Genomic DNA, 19440 nt, shown 5'->3' on the forward strand with positions numbered 1-19440 from the left:
GGTTGTGATGTCCTCAAAGATCCTGAACCAGTCTCTGCATTGGAAGCTTCCCTGCTAATGCTATTGTCAGTGAAGCTCCTGCTGTAGATACTCTGGGCCCTGGGCAATTGCTCCATCTGCCCATATAACGCAGGGAACAGCACATTCGCCTCCTATTGATAAGAAATGGAAGGTGGATATGCAGTACCCTGCCACAGGCATGATATAAAGGGGCAAGGTTTATGTTTATTGTATTTTAGACTTTTAAAACCAGCATTTCTGATACAGTACATGATATAATTTGTACGTGATTTGATTGGAAGAGGAAACTTTTGATTAGCTAAACTGTTCTGTATCTGTTGTTCTAACCCTAATTAAACACTTCATGCAAATTTAAAAAAATTGAAAGCTGAATACATTTAAGGGGTATTGCCATCTCTAAAATCATATTCCAATATGTAGCAGGTGTCATAATAATAATAATAATAATAATAATAATAATAATAGCAAATACCTCCCATTAGAAATTTAGTATAGTTCTTCAGATTTTCTATGTCACTTACCTCATGTGCAGGGCATTGCATTGGCTTAGGTATCCATGGTTACGACAAGTCATACAGTGACAGTTGGACAACTCTTAGTGGTTGTAACCATGGATATATAGGCTACTGCCATCCCCTGGGGTAAGCGACATAGTGAATCAGAAGAACTCTACTACATTTCTAATTGGAGGTATTTGCTAATATTAATAATATTACACCTTCTACATATATTGGGATAGTATCTTGGAGATGGTGAATACCCCTTTAAATGACTTATTAATGCAGTGATCTTTTAATTCACATTTTAGTTGTCAATGTGTGACATTCATTGATTGGGGATTTCAGTGTGCCAGCAACATAGAACAAAGTGCAGTTATGTAATGGAATTTCTGCAAGACATTTTTATATACAATGAGAAAATCTAATAAATGAAAAAATCTAAAAATGTAAATATGTGTGGATTGACACTAATGGTACTTCCATTATATGTGTTGTTTGAAAATGTTCTTGGAAACGGAGGCCTGCTAAGCTGACACTGCTGTACTTAAAGGGAACCTGTCATCATTAAAATACCGTCCAATCTGCAGGCACCATGTTATACAGCAGTGGAGGTGAGTAGATTGATATATAGTTTTTTGAGTAAAGATTCAGTAAAACCTGTTTTTTCATAATTTAAACTTCAGCTCTTACTGGGATTTTCGGCTCAGTGGGTGGTCCTATCAGCGACTGACAGCTAATCTGTATGTACACTTGTATAAAGATAGCTGTCAGTCACTGATAGGACTGCCCACTGGACTGAACGCCACAGAAAGAGCAGAGGTTTACATGATTAAAACCCAATTATACATATTTTTCTCTCACAAAACAATAGTTTAATTTACTCAGCTCTCCCTACTCTGTAACATGGTGCCTGCAGGTTGGACGGCAATTTCATGGTGACAGGTTCCCTTTAAGACTGATGTGACTGTGCTGGGACTACGTATGTAATATGTACGACTTCTCAAGGTCTTGAAATCTATTTAATACAAATGAGGGGCTAGATTATTATTTAAGACACTTTAACTTCTCTGGCTGATCTTATTTTTCCTGGTAGCATCCTTTTTTTTACAAAAAATGACCATGCTTTACTGATGGCTAGCCTGGAAGCCGAACATAGGTGCACTTATTAATATGGATGGTTGTGATGATCCAAGGCAGCTCCAATACAAAAAATGACCATGCTTTACTGATGGCTAGAAAACCTATCTGCCTACCATATAATACATGGTCCGCAAATCCCTATAATAAAAGCAAAACCTAAAAGATCTATTCTGGAGAAAGAAGTTTCAATGGGAGAGAGGAGAAACCTTTCCCTCTGAAATAAGTGATAATAAAATCTCTTGATAAATATTCTCCAAACAGACACATATAAGGGAAAATAGAGAAAATATTCTTTATTGGAAAAAATATAAATATCATAAAAATTACAATCAATATATATATATAAATAATAAAGTACAAAGTGAGGACAGCAGGGGAGGGGGAGAGAAGACAGCTAAAGAGCAATGTAATAAGATGAATAATATAACAGAGAGACTAGCACCCCAGGATAGCATTCAATACATAAGTGGTGTAAGTATGCTGCCAGTGGATGATAAATCCTAATACTGACCATATCAGATAATAATGGTTGCAAATCCTCTAGGGGAAGCTGAGAACATGTCTAGCATAAAACCAATAATCCTGTATATAAAATACATGCAGGTAGGTATCAGAATGGTTATACGCTGTCAAATAGACTGTAATCATGATAATTGCGCAATAAGATATACATGTCAGTGAGTCATAGAAACAGACATGGAGCTTCCATTACCATGGGTCATGTCAGTAAAGTCCAAGGCAGCGTGGGAGAGAATGCTGGGAGTGCAAGGCAGCCTCGACGCGCGTTTCGCCCGGAAGTGTCTTCGTCAGGAGGCGTGGCTATCATGAGGAAAGGGGACACCTTATGTACCAGAGTGTACCAATCAGAATGAGGTACGTAATGAAGTCCCGCTCCCGGCGATGACGCGGACGCCCATGTATGACATGTGGCCAGGAAGGAACAAGCGCACCTCCCATGAAACCACGGCAACGTGGCCCGTCCGAGATGCTGCCAGGACGGGAACAATCAGAGTGTGCCGGCCAGAATTAGGTATGCAGTAAAATCCCGCCCCCGGCGATGACGCAGGCGCCCACGTACTGATGGCTAGCCTGGAAGCAGAACATAGGTGCACTTATTAATATGGATGGTTGTGATGATCCAAGGCAGCTCCAAAACAAAAAATGACCATGCTTTACTGATGGCTAGCTTGGAAGCAGAACATAGGTGCACCTATTAATATGGATGGTTGTGATGATCCAAGGCAGCTCCATTACAGCATTACTAAAATAGACAAAACACCACCACCATAAAAAACCCAACCTTTTAAAATACCCAGTAGTCCTCATTCCAGTAATGGTCCCCTCCACCATGACCTTAATTGACGTCATCTATTGGCTATTGTATATCCTACGTAAGCTGCCATTAAATCTAAAAGAAAAAGCCCTGCACTCTGAAGAGTGTTTATCGTATTAACGTCAAGACAACACTGTATAAGCGCTTACCAAGTATGTTTGGCAATACATTTTAGGGGAAAAGGAAATGACTGGCCCGTTATTGTATAGACCTGGAAATAGAACTGGGATTTGTTCTCAGTTGGATGTGCCCCTCATTAAACTAAACAAAAAAAACATTACTTTGGAAAAATCCTATATGTTCTTGCCAAGTTGTAATTTCTTGAAGCTGAATTTATGTGCCAACATGAGCTAAATTAATACGATCCGCATTGCAGGCAGGCTTAGTTGGGTGAATGCAAGGCTGATGACTCAAATACTGAAAGTTTGGCTGAGGATCATTGTGATGGCAGAACAACGTTTCATATTTGCTACGTTGTGTGATTGAGACTTTTCATGGAAATGCCTGCTCCTGGTGTGCACCGAGAGTGTTGGATGTTGGACAGGTCTAAAGTTTTTCAATTTCATTTTGTTCACTTTTTTTTTAGATTTAGGTAAGAATGGTATCTAATACGGTCTGTAAAGTGATTTTCTCTATTGTTTTTCTTATTTCCCATTGCTTTCCCAGTACCTCCCCACATTGCCGCATTATAAGGAGACTCGCACTACTTACGTCAGTCACTTTTTCTCTGTAGGGCTCACAATCTAATTCCCAATCGCAGATGTACAGTATACACATGCTAATTTTATACTGAACTAAAGTCCAGAATACACAGAAGAAAATGTAAAAGATATGGTGTGCCAGCTCTCTGGTCTGGATGTACACAGTCTGAAGGTCCAGGAAGCCTCACATGGATCAAGTCAGAGCAACTCCTGCAGTAATCGAGCAGCAAACGAGGAGGATCCATCATGGAAAATTAAATCCCGGGTAAGTAGAACTTCACATTTAGTAAGTACAGTTAATGCACTCCATATAGATAGAACTGGATGTAGAGACGTAGCAGGCCTACGCTTTTCAGTAATGATGAGCATGATTAAGGCTTTATGCTGAAATCCGTAGGCCTGCTACGTCTCTACATCCAGTTTTATATATATGGAGTGTATTAATTATGCTTAATAAATGTGAAGTTTTATTTACCCAGGATTTAATTTTCCATGCTGGATCCTCTTAGTTTGTTACACAGAAGAATCTCCTGAAAATATAGGGAGAACATACAAATGTCATGGAGATGTTGCCTTTGGTCATATTGATACGTTACATCACTGGGATCCTGGGTAACGCTAAGCACTGAGCCGATGGGCATCCTTAAAGCACTGACTGCTTATAAGGGAAAGTTCGACTCAAATTTCTATGTACGTTACTTTGATGTATCCATAGGTATCGCTGGCTAGCCCGCAGGCTAGTTTCAGGCAGAGCCACTAATTCCCAAGGAAGGTACAAATAATGGGACAACCGGTATTACACCTCAGCAGACAGTATCGCACATGATGGGATTAGATACATGGCTCAGCAAACAGTATCACACTTGTTAGGCTTAGATACACTGATTTTCTTTCTGTCCCTTTTTCTATGAATGAATGAGAAATTCAATGGAAAGCAGACAGAAAGGCTTAAATACACCATCAGATTTCCCATCATGCGTGATACTGTCTGCTGAGCTGTAATACTGGTTACACCATTATATATTAATTGGAATTAGTGGTGCTGCCTAAAAGTATCCTGGAGGGCTACCAGCGACTCCCACAGATACTTCACTCCCAAGGGTACTCGGTGCCACATCCGAGTCTGCAACAGCAGCTTTTAAACCAACTACATCAGGCGTTGTTCTTAACACAACCCGGACCCCAAAGTGAGCTCAGCTAACACTTGGGTTTCGAGCCCCCAAGACTTATCTTTTCATTTTCAAAATACAGTGAGCACTTTCTTATTTTCTTGTAGAATCTTCTAATTACCTTACAATGGTGTTATTCATACGTTACTATAGTAGTAAACGATTTCCGCTTTGTGATAGATCTAGATCACCCAAGTAGCAATCACAGGGTCACTTAATAGTTCTCCTATGGCCATGAACGTCGCTGCACTCTGGTACATTGTTCATCTGTCACACATCTCTCCGATCATCTTCTGCATTCTACTCTGACTGCTGATCATCTAAGAAGACAGAGTAGAGCACTTGAAGCATGGTCTGCTCGCTATCATTGTATTGATCTGTTTAAGAAAGTGAATCACTCAACTGCACAATCTGTTCTACAGAATAAATCTTTTTTTAGAAAGTTAATTGGGTTGTCAACCTTTCAAGGTATTGGAACCTTGTTTAAATATTAATGATCACATCTTCTTCCACTGTAGATCACTTGATACTGTCCTCAGCAGTGCCGTGCAAGGACTATCTGTGGTGGACTCACATCTTGTAGAGTTGGAAGGAGATACTTTGTCCCTTTATGGCCTGGGAGCTCTTGAATCTCTTGACCGGACGTGGAGTGTACAGACAGCTGGTTCAGTCAACACTATCTCTTTCACTTTTATAAATTTTGAAGATATTCTTCAGGTTCTGCCAAAAATAAGAATCAAGTTTCCTAATGCAACGGTAAGTATGAAGACAGTGAAGCCTTGGATGCTGTAATTGTTTAGTATATTTTATGTTATTGATTTTTATTTTGTACAGAATAAATCTATAGGAATATGTATGAATTAATGTAAAGCCTGTTGGGTATTATGTCTGGATATAATATTTGTAGATACAGAACATATTTGATATTTTCCTATAAATGTTTGCCTGTCTTATAAATTATTCTGTCCCTGTTGATATCGGTGTTCTATATGTTGCGGATCTCTATTGCTGGAATTTCACTGCAAATTAACTTCTTTTCATTTGTTTTAACAGCACCTTAAATTTAAGGAAAACAATCTGATCACCTTGAACCAGTTCAATGCTTTAGCTCAGATGCGTCGTCTTGATCAGTTGACGGTGGAGCCTCAGGGAAACCCTGTTGTTAACTTTACTCTTTGGAAGTATTATGTTATTTTCAGACTGAACAGTTTCAACATTCAGAAAGTTAATGACAATGAGGTAAGACAAGGCATGTTAACAAGTTCTCATTTATTTTCATATTCTAGCTTAAAGGGAATCTGTTAGTATGATCAACCCTCCTAAGCCGTCTATATGGGAATGCTATTCATGGGAAGCAGAATAAAACGGCACCTTGATATCTGCGTTCTAATGTTTTATTCCCGAGAAATATATGTTTTTCTTAATATGTAAATAAGCTGTTAAGCTCTAGAGGTATATTCTCAGGGATATCTTTGTCCAGCCCATAGATCTTATTTTAAATAAAAGGGGAAGTTCCCAGTGTGAGACATGCAGATCAGGAGAGCAAACTGTTAGTCATTACATGTCTCACACTGGTAATGCCTCCTTTCTTTTAAAATAAGCTCTGAAGGAAGATTCTAAGGGAGATACAGTGGGAAAAATAAGTATTTGATTCACTGCCGATTTTGCAAGTTTTTTCATTTACAAATAATGGAGAGGTCTGTAATTTGTATCATAGATACACTTCAACTGTGAGAGACAGAACATTAAAAAAAAATCCAGAAAGTCACATTATATGATTTTTACTTAATTAATTTGCATTCTTGAGCTGATTCCTGACTTTTCTCAGAATCATCCTTACCCCATGAGGCGAGATCTTGCATGGAGCCCCAGACCGAGGAAGATTGACAGTCATCTTGTGTTTCTTCCATTTTCTAATAATTGCGTCAACAGTTGTTTCCTTCTCACCAAGCTGCTTACATATTGTCCTGTAGCCTATCCCAGCCTTGTGCAGGTCTACAGTTTTGTCCCTGGTGTCCTTAGACAGCTCTTTGGTCTTGACCATGGTGGAGAGGTTGGAGTGTGATTGATTGATTGATTGTGTGGACAGGTGTCTTGTATACAGGTAATGAGTTCAAACAGGTGCAGTTATTACAGGCAATGCGTGCAGAGTAGGAGGGCTTCTTAAAGAAAAATGAACAGGTTTGTGACAGCCAGAATTCTTACTGATTGTTAGTTGATCAAATACTTATTTCATGCAATAAAAATTATATAATGTGACTTTCTGGTTTTTCTTTTTAGATTCTGTCTCTCACTGTGTACCTACCATAAAAATTACAGACCTCTCCGTTCTTTGTAGGTGGGAAAACTTGCAAAATCAGCAGTGTATCAAATACTTATTTTCCCCACTGTATGTGTTCGGCCCATACATCTTAACAGGGAATTTACATATTAATAAGTGTGTGGAATTCTCTGGAATAAGAAATCGGATCACAGATATCACGGTATCATGTTATTCAGCTTCCTATGACCTTCATGCCCATATAGATGGCTTAGGAGGCTTTATCCTATTGATAGATTCCCTTTAAAGGAGTTCTCCAGAAATGTAACACAATAAATAAAGAAAATGAAATGTCATTGTAAATTAATTATTAAATACTTTGAACCTCTTAATGCATAATTCTATAAATATACATGATTGCGGAACTGACTGTATGATCAGGAGCTGAGCTCTCTCCACACACGGCTATGTTACATGTCTGGCATCTGTGTTGAACATCAGCGGCAGAGCTGAGCCCTGATCACAGCTTTTGACCATTTATATATGCGTTTAGATGGTGAGGTTGACAGTGCTCATACGCACCGCCTCAAAATGGTTTCCAACAATGTGATTGTTGGTCACCAATGGGTTACTATGACAGCCTATCTAAGGCTCCTATCACTGCCATCTTGATACTCCTATGAAGCTAAGTCGCAGGTTGAGCTTAAATACGGGTTGTTCGATCTACAATGATAAGTCTGCAGTCACCCTGTGTAATTTTTGACTTATGAATCCTCCCAGCACACCCAGTGTGTGCTGTGCAGATTTGCCGGTTTCTGAGCCAGAAACGGCGGTGATGTATGCTTTATGCATACTCCCGACCATAACCCGACTTGTGGGTGCAGCCTCTCTACATACATTTGTGTGGAGTGAGGCCACGTCCCATCTAGTGATGCAGCCGTCCAGTGTACGGAGCGAGGCTGTGCCCACTAGTCGGGTTCTGGCTGGGAGTATGCATAACACATACGTACCTGCCGGTCCCGGCTCAGAAACTGCGAATCCCTGCAGCGCACACTGCGTGCACCGGGGTGGTTCATAAGCCTGCAGTCACACATACGGTAGAAAATGAAGTAAAAAAATATATGTATATAAATATTCGAATCTCTCCTCATTTTCCCAATTCAAAATAAGGAAATGAAAAAAGTAAGTACATTCGATATAACTGTATCTCTAAATATGTAGTATATCTATATATAAAATTAATTCTATACAGATTACCTCCCTACACAAAATTATTGTCAATTGCTAATTAAAAGTGTTTTGGAATTTACTTACAATCCCAATTCCCAAAAAGTTGTGATGCTGTGTAAAATGTAAAGAAGATAAGAATGCAATGACTTTGAAATCTCCTTTAACCATAGACCACCTCTTATAGTCATATTTTATACCCAACAGAACACACATCAGAACTTGAAAGTTAAGTATTCTTCCATTTCATTTGAAAAAAAATTAGGAATTGATGGCAGCAAATTGAGACAGGGTTAACAAAAGGCTGTAAAAGTAAATGATAGTAAGGGTCAATTTTCAATATAAACCGAGCATGTTAGAGAGGCAGAGACTCTCAGAAGCAAAGATGGTCAGAGGTTCACCAATCTGAACAACTACGCATAAAAATTATGTACCAATTTCAGAAAAATGTTCACCGTAAAATTGCAAAGACTTTGTATATCCCACCATCTACAGTACATAATACCAAAAGATTCAGAAATTCTGGAGAAATCCTGTGCACAAGAGACGGCTGACTGTCACTATTGGTAGCTCGTGATCTACGGTATTGTCCCTTAAGTGACCGTGATTTTCATACTTGTGGTCACATGCCAAAAAGTCTCACCTGGCTTCTCTCATATATGCAGTCTCGTGACATCACCCCCGCACCGTGAATACATGGGTATCGTGGCATTGTGTTCATTGCACACTGTCACGATTCGACAGTCTGCACTCACATTGTGACTACAGATTCACACACAAATGTCTGTCCTAAGTAAGCAAGATCTGTGCTTTTTGTTTGCAATAGTTGTAAATGTCTCACATCTTATTTTTTTTGTGTATTGGCAGGTTACTCAAAATGATGTAGTTATGTCAGAAAGACTTTTTGGAATTCTTGCCTATATTGCAACTTCAGAGTTACCTCAGTATAGACTCACTGCCCTGCTGGGTGCTTCCAGGTACATATCTACATTTCAGACATTTGTTACAAATATTTCATAATTCAGCCGTTATTCTTTTTATGTCACTTTTTTTTTTACTAAAAAGTAGGAAGGAAGACCACTGTTCTACGTGATTAAGATGTACTACTATTTTTAGGTTTCTCTTATGCATTTAAAAACAGACTTCTAAGTGTTTTAACTATATAGAATAGTAATGGATTTAGAGTTCGGATATCTTGAATTATCAACCCATTCCCCTCAACCCCCCAACATAATTTACTGAAAAGGGATGTTCATATTTGTTACTGCAAAATGTGCCAGTACAAAGCTGGCTGTCCTGCTGCTTCTGACATGGATTTAACAGCACTTTGCTCCGGTATTAGAGATACCAGTAGTGAGAGAAGGAAGTTATACAAAGCCGATCTATGTGTCCAAAGTGAAAAAAAGCATCTAAGTTTTCAGGGAGGGGAGAAGTCAGATAAATTTGACTGGAGTGAGACATCACACTCCTTACCATTGTGTCAGCAAAGTGTAGAAGAGAAAACAGTACAAGAATGAAGATGTGCTGATACTGGAGAGCTAGTGAAGGCAGCAGCATCCTGGACACAAAATCCTCACTAGGGGTTACATTATTGGAAGGGACATGCCCAGTCTGAATCTAAGAGCAGGTCGCAAACTACATATTAGAGGGTCTGAAAATGAATGAATGAAAGGATTTAGATTGCAGCATGAAACTTATTGAACATTTTTTTGTTTTTCTTTTTATTCTTAGAAATAATTACTTCATATATGGTAGTGGTTACCGTGTCAAAAAATGTCCATAGATTTTAAACTTAATTTTCCAATGTATGGAGTTTACAATTTTGTAAAAAAAAATTGCAGTACTTACTTTATTAATAAGGATTTGTAAACTATATTTTAACCCAGAGCTGCATTTATTATTCTGCTGGTTATCAGTGGATACAATTGGCAAATTTGTGGTCAGTTACGTCATTAAAGGGAACCTGTCATGTCCGAAAGTGCTATTAACTTGCAGCTATAGGGTTAATCTGCAGGTTAATAGCGTTATGAAGATGCCGGTCTGCAGTACTAAAAGTATGGCATCTGGTAGAAATTGAACTATATTCCTGCAGGAAGCTGGCTTCATGACTGAAAGCCCAGAGAAATTACAGTCACCGCTCACAGTACTGAGTGGCAGATGTAGGCAAACCCCAGTACGGGCTGACAGCCGGTTATGCGGTGCATCAGTGCAGACTGAGCTCTCAGTGCCGCAGCATGCTTACATCCTCTGCTGTCAGTGCTGTGAGCGATGGCTCTAATTGCTCTACGAATGCCTGCAAGACTGAAAGCCGGTGGCTCCGTGGAGGAAAAAAGATAAATTTCTCACTAGTGTCACATTTTCATTACTGAGACTGGGCACCTCCATAATGCTACATTTACATTATATCTGCAGATTAACAGCATTATTGGACACGGAAGGTTCTCTTTAATAGCTCATCCGTGAGCATGTAATGTAGCCGTAACATCAGCAAACTGTACAGCTCCTGATGTAGAGACAATTTCAGAGAAATGCAGAATGCTTGCACAAGCCCTGTGCGACATTACGCAAGGATGAATGTGGGGAGATTTTACCTCTAAAACCTACAGAATTGTGTATGTAGTTCTGGACTATATTACAGACTGTATCTTGAGCTGTGCAATGTGCTGTAGTTATAGATTATTTCTATATATAAACTAAGTGCTCTTAAATAATGGGCATAAACCATTTTTTGATATTTTATTTTTCCCATACATGGACCTCTCTTTTTGGCTCGGGAGCTTGCTTCTTCTCAATGTAATTTTCTTCTTGTATTTTGTGGTACACTTTTCAGTTCCTGTTTTTGTGCCTCCTGTGCATATTCATCCTATTAACATTAATTTATCTGTGTATTCTTTTCTCAAGAAAGAAAACATTCCATCAACTACTAGAGACAAAGTCTAAGAAGGTTCTGATAGGTGGTGGAGAGACCCCGACCCGAGCAGCATTACAGTACATTCCTCAGGATCTGCTCAATGAGAAGATAGAGGTAAACTTGTACAGTCATAAAACGACATGTGCCACCTAGTAGTAGTGGGTTCATTTATGAAAACTAATGCGAATAAAAATAAGACTTCTGTTTGCATCTGTCATTTTCTTCAGAGGATTGCAAACTGAAAAATATGAAAATAGAGACCTGATTAAGCACCAACTTTTGTTTTCACAGTTATCCAATATTGGCCTTGTACATGAATGCCCATATAAAAGATATTGCTGTTAAACACTACTATGTACTATTTCATCCTAATATAGGCTGGTTTTTCTATGTAGTTCTCCAGTGGTGATGGTCATGACAACCTAGATATGATCCATCTCAATAAGTGGCTTCAGAAGAGCCTTGGATGGACAGTCCTGAGCCAAGTTCAGCTAGGCACATACTGATACTTACATGAATTTAATTTCCTCAGTAGTTATTTAGTCTACACCTTATTTTTTTAGTTGTGTTAGGCCTCGCTCACACTGGCATATAACACGGCCGAGTGCTATCTGATGTTTTATCGGATAACACTCGGCTCATTGTTATACTTTGTGGTTGTGGAGATCTGCGACTATTTTCTCATGCCGAGGTTATTTTCTCAAGCCGAATCGGCATGAGAAAATAATCACAGCATGCTGTGAGTAGCTCCGATATTCAGATCACGCGCACCCATACAAGTCTATAGGTGTGTGTGTGACACCGGACTGCACCCATTGTAATCTATGGTGCTATACCATGTCCATGTTTTTTCACGGACCGTGTGTCCATGCAAAACTCATGGAGACATGTTTGTTTTTTTCCGGTAGCACGAATGAAAAGGGTCCATACAAGTCTATGGGTTGGTAAAAAAACACGTACAGCACGCTGATGGCATTTGTGTGGTGTTTGTGTTAAACAATTCTAAGTATAAGAGAAGGTTTTTAATTTATTTATTCATGAAAAATACCGATGACACTGATGGTAAAAATGGATATATGGCCCATACACTGATCCAAAACACGGATGACACCAGTAACATTTTTTTCACATGTGTTTAAACACGTACGTGTGAATGAGGCCTTAACCGTACTCATAGATCATAACTCTGCCGTAATGGAGATGAGTTACATAGCAGCCGAATGGCAAGGAAAGGAGACAGCGGCAATCATTCCCTGTGGGTACTGACTTGTATATCATTTTTGAGCTCCTGACCAGACAGACACTAAGTTTGGGACTAGTTGTGTATAGGTTTGTGTCTGATTGGCTAATAGTATCAGTTAATGTATTAAAATACCAGTCACTCTACATTAATAAATTATTTTTTATATATTTTAACAACACCTTCACTCTCCTGGATCTGGAAATGAACTAAAAATCACAATATCAAGTAATTTAGCTGTTTAATCCACATCATTCGCTAAAAAGGAGAGGTAAATTGTTTGCTAGAGTTATAATTATTCAAGGTCCTTTTTCTTGCCAATATAAATTATAACACAAGGGTTAATTAAGGGCAGTGAAGAGAAAGGGAATGTAAGAGCAAAATCACAAACCTTCAACACAAAGGCAAAATGCTATTCATACAAATGACCTCTGGGAACCCGAAGACATGTAATACGTTGTGTATATGCCATGAATAGATAGATGCAATAATCAGTGTCTCTGTATTTAAAAAGCCATCTCTGTGAATGAGGCCAGAACCAGCTGATCTTATGCCAGAACTATTCATCCTAGTCCTATTCATCGTGCCAAAGATATCATAAGTATATGAATTGTTTTCATACAGAAAATCCTCACTTTTGGCATCTTACAAATGTGCCTGATTTTTGTAGATCTCCTGAGACCAAAATAGGAAGATACATCACCGAAAAAAAGACTTTCTTACAAATACCAGTTCACAACACCTATATAGTCTAAAGAGATGAACTGGAATATAACTTGGTATCCATGCAACATGTAGGCGTATGTTCACACTGACCACTAAACAGACAAACCGAAGATAGAAACAAAGTGAGCACATACCCTGCAGTAAATAAATAGCAATAGTACATGAAAATAACATCGGATTAGTGATGAGCGCAAGTGCTTGTTACTCAAGTTTGCCTAGGGTGATCGGCTATGCACAGAGTACCGCGGGTGCTTTAGTGACATGTTCGTGTTGTCGTGGCCGCGTGTTTCGCAGCTGTATGACAGCCACAAAACATGCAGGGATTGCCCGTGTTTTCGTCAGGCAATCCCTTCATGTTTTGTGGCTGTCTAACAGCTGCCAAGCATGCGGGCGCAGGGACATTAACATCTCACGATACTTTATGCATATCTGAGCACTCTAGGCAAACTCGAGTAACAAGTACTTGCGCTTATCACTACATAGGGTACTTAGTTAAATAAGGGTGTGGCCTCCCTTTTCTTTGAACTGGACATTATGTTTATATAGCTCCCCAAGACTGGGTGTCCATTAGTTGGGGTCTCGGTGCTGCTCGGCCCTTATTCACATTTACATCATTTGACATATAGTAAGGTTTTAATACTAGAGGTTAGGACCGTCCCAGATAGGGTCGCCTTGATGTGGTGGAGTGGCTTTTAGATTTTTTGTTTATCAAAATTATGTTAATTAAGTGCCCTACATTATTTTTATGCATTTTTGCTATTTATTTATTTACTGCAGGGTATTTGCTCAATTTGTTTTTAACTCAGGTTTTGAACACCTACAGTGGGGAAAATAAATATTTGATACACTGTCGATTTTGCAAGTTTTCCCACTTACAAAGAATGGAGAGGTCTATCACTTTTATCATAGGTACACTTCAACTGTGAGAGATAGAATCTAAAAATAAAAACCAGAAAATCACATTGTATGATTTTTAAACGATTAAATTGCATTTTATTGCATGAACCAAGTATTTGATCACCTACCAACCAGCAAGAATTCTGGCTCTCACAGGCCTGTTATCTACTCTGCACTCATTACCTGTATTAATTGCAACTGTTTGAACTTGTTACCTGTATAAAAGACACCTGTCCACACACTCAATCACACTCCAGCCTCTCCACCATGGCCAAGACCAAAGAGCTGTCTAAGGACACAAGGGACAAAATTGTAGACCTGCACAAGGCTGGGATGGGCTACAGGACAATAGGCAAGCAGCTTGGGGAGAAGGCAACAACTATTGGGACAATGATTAGAAAATGGAAGAAACACAAGAGGACTATTAATCTTCCTCAGTCTGGGGCTCTCTGCAAGATCTTGCCTCGTGTGGCAAGTATGTTTCTGAGAAAGGTCTGGAATCAGCACAGAACTACTCTGGAGGACCTGGTCAATCACGTGAAGAGAGCTCGGACTACAGTCTCAAACATTACCGATAGTAACAAACTATGTCGTCATGGATTAAAATCCTGAAGGGCAAGCAAGGTTCCCCAGCTCACGCCAGCATATGTCCAAGCCCGTTTGAAGTTCACCAATGACCATCTGAATGATCCAGAGGAGGCATGGGAGAAGGTCATGTGGTCAAATGAGATCAAAATAAAACTTTTTGGTATCAACTCCACTCGCTGTGTTAAGAGGAAGAAGAAGGATGAGTATAACCCCAAGTACTCCATCACAACCATGAAGCATTGTGGGGGAAACCTCATATTTTGGGGGGTGCTTTTCTGCAAAGGGGACAGGACGACTGCAACGCATTGAAAGGAGGATAGATGGGGTCATGTATCACAAGATTTTGGCCAACAACTTCCTTCTCTCAGTAAGAGCATTGAAGATGGGTCGTGGCCGGGTCTTTCAGCATGACAATGACCCGAAACACACAGCCAGGTCAACTAAGGAGTGGCTCCGAAAGAAGCATTTCAAGGTTCTGGTGTGGCCTAGCCAGGCTCCAGACCTTAACCCAATAGAAAATCTTTGTAGAAAGCTGAAACTCAATATTGCCCAGCGACAGCCCCGAAACCTGAAAGATCTGGAGAAGATCTGTATGGACTACCTCTTGAAGCTCATCAAGAGAATGCCAAGAGTGTGCAAAGCAGTCATCAAAGCAAAAGGTGGCTACTTTGAAGAACCTAGAATATAAGACATATTTTCAGTTGTTTCACACTTTTTTGTTAAGTATATAATTCCACATGTGTTAATTCATAGTTTTGATGCCTTCAGTGTGAATGTACAATTTTCATAGTCATGAAAATACAGAAAAATCTTTAAATGAGAAGGTGTGTCCAAACTTTTGGTCTGTACTGTATATATATATATATATATATATACACACACACAACAGTAGAAGGAATAAAAACAAAATATATATATTATATACACACACACACATATATATATATTATATCTGTGTGTGTATGTATATAACATATTTATATTTTTGTTTTTATTCCTTCTACTGTTGTCTGTACACTTTTTCACATTTTCAAGTTTCAAGAAAACTTGTAAAGAACTGTGCCTTTTTGGCAGTAAAACAACAAACTAAATATGATTTGCCACAAAATGCCCATTAACGAGGATCCCCAGTTGATTTTATTTGCAAAGAAAAAATGCACTTTTTACCATAATAATTTGCTTGAAAGGATTTTGCGTGTTTTAAACTTGATTCTCACGCTCGCCCTCGATGATCCAAGCCATGATCTAATGCTTTTAGGCACGAACAAAACAAACCCCCCACCTTCCACCGTCATTGACTTTGGTTTCATGTCTAATGGATCCTGATACAATATAAATAACTCCATTATCAGACTGTAAAATTTCAGGCAAAAGTGATTTTAATCATAAACTGTAGTTTATTTTGCAAATATACAATATTAGATTGAAATGGTATAATGATACCTTGTTAAATTGAATTTTACCATACTTTTGTGTTAACATTGATTATGTCTGAATAATAAATAGATGACTAATATTTCTAGTAAACTAAAATGCATTAACATAATATTATAGTATACATGTTACTACAGAGCCTTCTGGGACATCAACTGCTTTTGGATAGAATGACAGAAGTTCATTAAAGTACCACTCTGGTGCTGAAATAAAAAATATATATACACCTGAGTGTTATCACTAATGTCTGTTCCCTATGGTTCTACTGGTGCCAGTGCCGCTCTGGTCCCTCTGCACCATCTTGTTACCGCAACTGTGATTGACCGAAAGTCCCTACTAAGAGTCATTTGATCTCGGTGTAAGTCCATGAGAGCCTCGTTCTGAGTCTTATATTGAGAAGTGACTTCCGGTCTGCCTAGCAAACCCTGGAGCCATCAAATTAGTCACAAAACCGGTCATATGTATCGGAATGGCGTCGGTAACAACAGAAGACTGGAACCGGTAATACTACACATAGGGAACAGACATTAGTGATACCATTTTGTGTGCTGAAATAAAAAAAATACACCGGAATGGCACTTTAAACACAGACCGTAACATAGATAGGGTAGCTGGTCTATAGTTGTCACTTTTATGCCCTTCTAAGCACTGTTATTGCAGCTATTAATGCCACCATTTGTTACTAGTGGGCTTGTAGCAGTACATGCCCTGATTTGTAGTTTATATACAATTTAGAAGTGTGTAGCTTATCTAGTATTAAAAATAGGTGGCGCTAGGATATTTGCAAAAAAACAAAAGCAGAGATATGTCTTAATGCCCCCATACACATTAGACTGTCGGCTGAACTTGCCGATATTGAAGGACTCGGGTGATGTTCTTGCGTGTATGGTGGCGCCACCTGTCTGATGGTTGCAGGAAATGTCCATCATGCATGTTCAATTTCGGACTGCCGACCGCATTGTTCTCTCGGCTCCTGTGTATGGGAGAGTCAGCTGAAATGGCTTTTGGCCAAAGCATCATTTGATTGACAGCCATCTAAAGTGCATAGCCAGCTTTAGTTTCCTCTAAAGCCCTATTTTTCATGCCTTGCACTACATTTATTATGTGTTTTAGACATGGTATGTGGACTATCATAAAGTGGCTGGGATCAGGGTGTGCCTTGAAATGTGATCCGCAGTGCCAACATTGCATTGGAACTGTGCCACAATTTGGCTCACCTTAGTTGACCAAAGTAAGCCAACTAATCAGTGGTGTAAACTTGGGCTACAAAGGCTAAAAATAAACCAGATTTATATAACAGCAGGCACCACTATGATAAATCGGGCACATTTTATGACTATCTAGTCTACATTTGCAAGGTCTAAGGCCTTATTCAGACGTTCGTGATTTTTCTCGTATGTAAAATCATGGACCGCTCATGAGTATTTTGGATTCTAGTGTCATTAGTGTTTTGTCAGTGTTTCATCAATAATTTTTCACAGATGAAAACAAACAACAAAGACTGGAAAGTTTCTCCTATCCATTACAATGTTTCTCACAGATAGTATAGTGATGCCATCCTTGTGCTTTCTGTGATTTGTATATTGGTAATGGGTATGGGTAATTTTCATATCTGACGTGGATCAAAAACGGACATGTCTTAGTGAGTTTTTGTAGACTAGTTAGACAGCTTTAATAAATCATCCTCTATCCCCTATTCCCTATGTGTCCTGGTGCAGAGCCTCAGGGAACCTAACTATGAAGATCCACTTGATTCAGTAAAATAAAATGGTAGAAGTAGCACTCCAATGGATAAATCGAAGTATGAAGCAACATTTTAGCTCCTTGTTGGATGTCCTTTATTCACTGGTGCTTCCACTACTATTTTATTTGATTTAAAAAAAATATTTGTATAGATGAGGAGTCTGCATAGCAAAGATCATAGCCCCCATTGCTGGATTTTGCTACATGGGAAGGAAAGATGTGCCATTTCTGTGACCCTTAGGGGAGTCCTGCACAGGTTCTACCCTTCTTGTAACGAATAGGAAGGGACCGACCAGGTCTAAACTTTCTCTCTTAGGGTCTCCTAAGAGCCGCACAAGGTGTCTTTATGGTGTGTTAAAGTGCTAACTAATGCTAGCGTCTGTTGTTCTTTTACTTGCTCATCATTAATAACAATAAGCTCTCTACACAGGAATTGACCGAGAAGAAAGCTTTCTGCCAGGCCTACGTGAAGGACCTTGTGAATGAAGCCAATGATATCAGCTTAAAGAACGAGTCTTTGCAGAAGTTGTGGCCCCAGATGTTCATTGAACTGGTCAGAGATGCAGTGATTGAGGTCCGGGACAAGAACTCCTACATGAAACAGTGCTTACAGAGGATCTCCGAACAAAAGTAGCCTTCCTACCATCAATATATTTGCACAGTTCAATTTTATTTAAGGCATGGAAACCTTTCAGTATGGGTATGGTACTCTCACCAGTATATTATTTTTTTCAACTTTGCCTTCTTTCCTTTTACATCTCCTGCATTTTTCTATTTTATAGCGGTTGCAGTGTTACGAAAATGAATTTGTTTTTCCACCAAATTACTTGGACTTGTTTATTACCAGGTAATTGAATATTAGAATCAAGCAAGTCATCTGCTTTGACTGTTTCATTACTTCAAGAACACTTGGAAGAGATCAGACAGATGGCCTACTGTTACCTTTATATAAAGTATTTAACTTCTTGGATTTGAATTTTTGTTGGAGAAAAAAAACTAAAATAAAATCTTTGTAATATTTTGTGAGTGCTCTTGATTACATATTTAGTAAAGACTTGCCTTTCATTTCTACTTTAATTTATATTTAACTCTATTTTTAATTTATATTTGTCTTTTATGCTTCACATGACTATTAAAAGAAGTTGTAATTATGTATTTAACATTTTTACCTGAATAAATCTCAAAAACTTACTTAAAAATGTGAAGGAACTGAACAGTGTACATACTTGCACCTATCTTTGCTGAAGACGCATGGCAGTAAGGGCTGTACAAGGCAAGCTGCCTATTTTCGAAGGGTCTCCCTATGACAAGTGTGTGTGTGATGTATGTATGTATATACATGTGTATATGTATAATATATATATACATATACACACTTGTCATACGAAGACCCTGCAAATATATATATGGGCACACATTTAACACTTCACCAATTTTCTAAGTAAATGTGTTTGTAAAGGTGTTATTGACATGAAATTCTCGCCAGAATGTCGGTAACAACCCGTCCAATACAGACAAGCAAAGAAATCAAACCACAGATGTTCATAACT

The 19440-nt window shown here is 38.8% G+C and overlaps 1 protein-coding gene across 2 annotated transcripts in view; it reads left to right on the top strand.

Annotated features, from left to right (window-relative positions):
• LRRC49 (leucine rich repeat containing 49) overlaps window positions 1–19089 on the top strand; it is a 208775-nt gene extending 189686 nt beyond the window's left edge. For both annotated transcript variants that reach the window (XM_073650816.1, XM_073650817.1), the window contains 5 exons: window positions 5383–5620; window positions 5918–6103; window positions 9219–9328; window positions 11253–11376; window positions 18321–19089. In XM_073650816.1, coding sequence (XP_073506917.1) covers window positions 5383–5620; window positions 5918–6103; window positions 9219–9328; window positions 11253–11376; window positions 18321–18524 — 862 coding nt within the window. In that variant the 3' untranslated portion in view covers window positions 18525–19089. The remainder of the gene's footprint in view (window positions 1–5382; window positions 5621–5917; window positions 6104–9218; window positions 9329–11252; window positions 11377–18320) is intronic.
• Window positions 19090–19440: the final 351 nt, after the last annotated feature.

This window comes from Phyllobates terribilis, unplaced genomic scaffold (genome assembly GCF_046119375.1).
Source record: "Phyllobates terribilis strain yellow unplaced genomic scaffold, ASM4611937v1 Scaffold_11__3_contigs__length_659146591, whole genome shotgun sequence".
In the NCBI taxonomy this organism is placed as follows: Eukaryota; Metazoa; Chordata; class Amphibia; order Anura; family Dendrobatidae; genus Phyllobates; species Phyllobates terribilis.